General features: G+C 32.6%; 1 protein-coding gene across 1 annotated transcript; it reads right to left on the bottom strand.

The window, feature by feature from the left end:
- Positions 1–916: 916 nt before the first annotated feature.
- LOC101491874 (scarecrow-like protein 3) lies at positions 917–3,390 on the bottom strand. Its single transcript, XM_004517237.4, has one exon. It carries the CDS (start codon positions 2,635–2,637, stop codon positions 1,198–1,200), a length of 1,440 nt encoding a protein of 479 aa, XP_004517294.1. The 5' UTR covers positions 2,638–3,390; the 3' UTR covers positions 917–1,197.
- Between the last annotated feature and the right edge of the window lie 263 nt (positions 3,391–3,653).

Genomic DNA, 3,653 nt, shown 5'->3' on the forward strand with positions numbered 1-3,653 from the left:
CTTATATATATCCGGTATGTAGCTATCCTAATTCTAATGACTTACTTCATCATCCGTTGCTTTTTAAGTTGTCGTATTTGCAACAACAAAATTATGTAATTGTGATTTTTAAAATGCAATATTAATTATTGATTTATTCATAATACTTTTAGTTATTTATTGTAGAGAAAAAAATTTATAGAATGAGATAATAAATAATTAAAGATATTATAAAAAAAAATGATTGTATCAAAATTTATTTGTTGTCTTACTATGCTTAGTAAATTAAAAAGTAGTAATAAAAAGGGACAATTATAAAGGAATAGAGGGAGTAACATTTGAATGTTCTTTAACAAGTTGACAATATATGTATATGTCATTCTAAATCATAAAACAAATTAATTTCTAGAAGAAAAAAAAAAAACAACTTAGCTAATGTGTCCATTGACACAAGTTAGTTGATTTGCTCATTGACTACCACTAGACAAAGTGTAGGTTTCAATAATTGATAAGGAGTTCATATACTTACATAATCGTGCTGAATTTGCAAGATATTAGCTTATAATTGTACTAAATAATTTGTTATATAGTTTATGAAGTAGCCATTTGATATGGCCACAACAATAGAAAAAAATTAATCAATGTTTTTTTGTCTTAAAAGGGTTTGGTAATCTAAAATACACAAGATTATTAAATTAACAAATGAACAAATTTGATAGTTCTAATCAATTGAACTAATGTCTTTAATGGACCACCTAATTTCAGTCACTGCAATGATGTGAGCTATTGAATTTATTGGATTCACACTCAAGTAAAGTGAGAAAAAATAATAAACTTACATTGATTATGTAAAATGAGAAAAATAGCTGATATACATTCCAGTACCATACAGGTTAGAGTATAGGAGTTCATTCATGAAGAATAAAATGAGTAGCAGTCAAGCAGAAAATATAAGTATCTCTAAATTGATAATGGTAAACTCTTTCATACAAACAAAGAAAAATTTAAATCCATATCATAGCTTCATATCATATATTTTTCTTCTAACTTGAAATTAGTCATATATATTGAATATATATTGAATGTTTAGAATCACGACAAGTTTGACGAAATCACGGTGCCACCATGACTCTGGTGAAACTACAAATTGTAATTTTTGCCAAAATCGTATTAGCACATTGTGACTCTGAGAGCCTCACTGTCAATCCAAACATACACTTACTTCCTAGGTCTCCAGGCCGTTGTCGAAAACAAGGACCTGTCCTGCCAACAAGTTACAATACAACCATTTTCTTCTCTCATTCTATATCCCTCACAACCATAGCTTTGTAAAAACCTCCTTGCTTGCAACATACCATAATAGCTTAAAGGCACATTGCCAAATCCACACAAATCAAGTCTCATGAACCATTTATCAAGCTTTTCATGTCTTTCCTTTCTTTCAACTCCTTCACAAGCAATAATATTCTTGATTTCCTCACCAAACAGCATCTTCTCAACCTTTAATCTCTCTAATGATGTTCTTGACACAGTTGATTCCAAACAATCAAAGAATGCTGCATAAGAATAAAGTGCTTCAAGCAACCTCTCCATCAAAGTTGAACCATTGTGATTAGAGTCTTGTTCAGTTACAACCATAACTTTTGGTGACAAACTCCACAAGGCATTGAGAAAACTCTCAATATTCATTGAAGCCGTTGAAGATGCTGGCGAAGACGACCCCGAATCAGGACTTGGACTATAGCCATTAACCATATCTTTTTCAAGAAAATCACCTAGTGTGTTTTGGTTCATAAGTAGTGCTTTTTGTAGGTGAAGTCCATTTGAGTTTCTTGAAAAAAGAGGTGTTGTTTTTCTCCTTGAGGATGATTCATCATCCAAAGCTAAAAGGGAATGTAATTGCAGAATAGAACTTATAGCAAGCGCCTCGCCAGTTTTCACACGAAGTTTATCGAAATCGAGATTTTCTAGCTTGCTGACAACAGGATTAAATTGGAAAGGTATATCCAATTTTTCAGCTTCTTCTGAAAGCTTATGAGCCATCTGATCAAGAATCTCTTTCTGTTGATGAATCCCTGTGATTCTCAAATGAGGAGGACCTTCGGAGCGAGCACTCAAAACTTGTAGAAGTGCAATCCATTGTGCAGGCTCAGCAGCATTAAGATCAATTACATGAACCATTTTCTCACCTTCCATAGCTTCAACAATAGCTTGATTTGTGAGAATATATGCAACTTTCAAGAAAGGGAAAAGCTCAAAGAAGAATTTCTTAACAAGAATTTCTTCAGAAAGCAAAATGATTCTTGTGGAATTAAGGGCTCTATGGAGCCCAGGCCAAGTTTTGAGTATCCTATCAGCAAGTGCTTCAGTGAAATATGCAGAAATTCTCTGCATAGTGTCTCCATCAGGAGATGCAAGCTGTGAAATTTGTTCAAGTGTTGTGTTTGCATTTTCAAGATTACCAGAAGCTACATGGTTTGCACAAGTTAACAACAAATGGATCAAATACAAACCTCTTTCCTCAGATTTCAATTCTCTACTGAGCCATGGATAAGGAGATCCTATTCCTATGCTAGGTGAAAGTGACATCATGGAAAATAATTGTAGAGGTGAACAAGTTACAGATGAAGAACCTTCTTCTTGAAACATAGATTCCATGTAATGTAATGTAACAGCAACAATCTTAATCTTAGGAATTTGGAAAATAAACAAAAGGGTAGTTGGTGATTATCAAGAGATTGAAAAAAAGGAAATTTTTTAATTTTAATTAAACAAAAAAAAAATGTGTTTTAAGGCTCTAATATATCAAAATCTCACACCTTGCAATGCAAAAGAAAACACAAACTCTAAGAACAACGTTTAGCAAAAGGAACTGTTCTATAAAATTAAGATGATTTCACAGTCAAGTTCTGCAGATCCTACATGGAAAGTAGAGTGAGACAGGTTAAATAAAGAAACTGATGAGAAGCTGAAGATTCATGTGAGAAAGTGAACTGAAGAGTAAAAGAATTTGCACTGATTCAGGAAAAAATTATGCAGGAAAGCATGGAAACGGTGATGAACCCTAGCAAAACCACATTAATGGAATTACCGAATGGAACAAAGAAAAGCTTAATCCTTGATGGGTTATGTAATTGAAGAAGAACCAAGATGAAGCCCTATGAAAAAAACGAAACTTGGTTATTGGAACACTATGGAAAAACGAAAAGGGTAATGAGGTGGGTTTTTGGTTGAGCAGTTTTTGGTGTGTTTCATGTGGGAGTGGAATTCAATGTTTGGACTGAAGTTGCTGATTCAAGGATTTGATCATGGCTACGTAGTCGACAATGTGTGAAGGGTCCTTTTGTCTTTATTGTTTTGTTGTCCTTCACTACTCACTCAGTGGAGTGTAGAATTGGTGAGAGTGTGACTCTAAGGAAGGTTGTTTCAGTCTTTATCTCTATAAATCTCTTTTTATTTTATTTTATTTTATTAATGTTGGTTCAATTAGTTAGAGTCATTTTTAATAAAGATTGAATTTGAGTGTATGTTTGATTAAAATCATTATAATTTTGTTAATTCTTCTGGCAAATCAAATATACATTATCTCTAAGTTTCCATCTATTGTCAACAGATAATAAATATATTGAGATCTTTACTAACCCCTAGGTGATTGATGGAGAATTAATTCACCT

Source organism: Cicer arietinum, unplaced genomic scaffold, assembly GCF_000331145.2.
Source record: "Cicer arietinum cultivar CDC Frontier isolate Library 1 unplaced genomic scaffold, Cicar.CDCFrontier_v2.0 Ca_scaffold_5758_v2.0, whole genome shotgun sequence".
In the NCBI taxonomy this organism is placed as follows: Eukaryota; Viridiplantae; Streptophyta; class Magnoliopsida; order Fabales; family Fabaceae; genus Cicer; species Cicer arietinum.

What these genes read in the sequence shown, in the direction of transcription:
- LOC101491874 (XM_004517237.4), bottom strand. Translation starts at nt 2,637, where the DNA reads ATGGAATCTATGTTTCAAGAAGAAGGTTCTTCATCTGTAACTTGTTCA.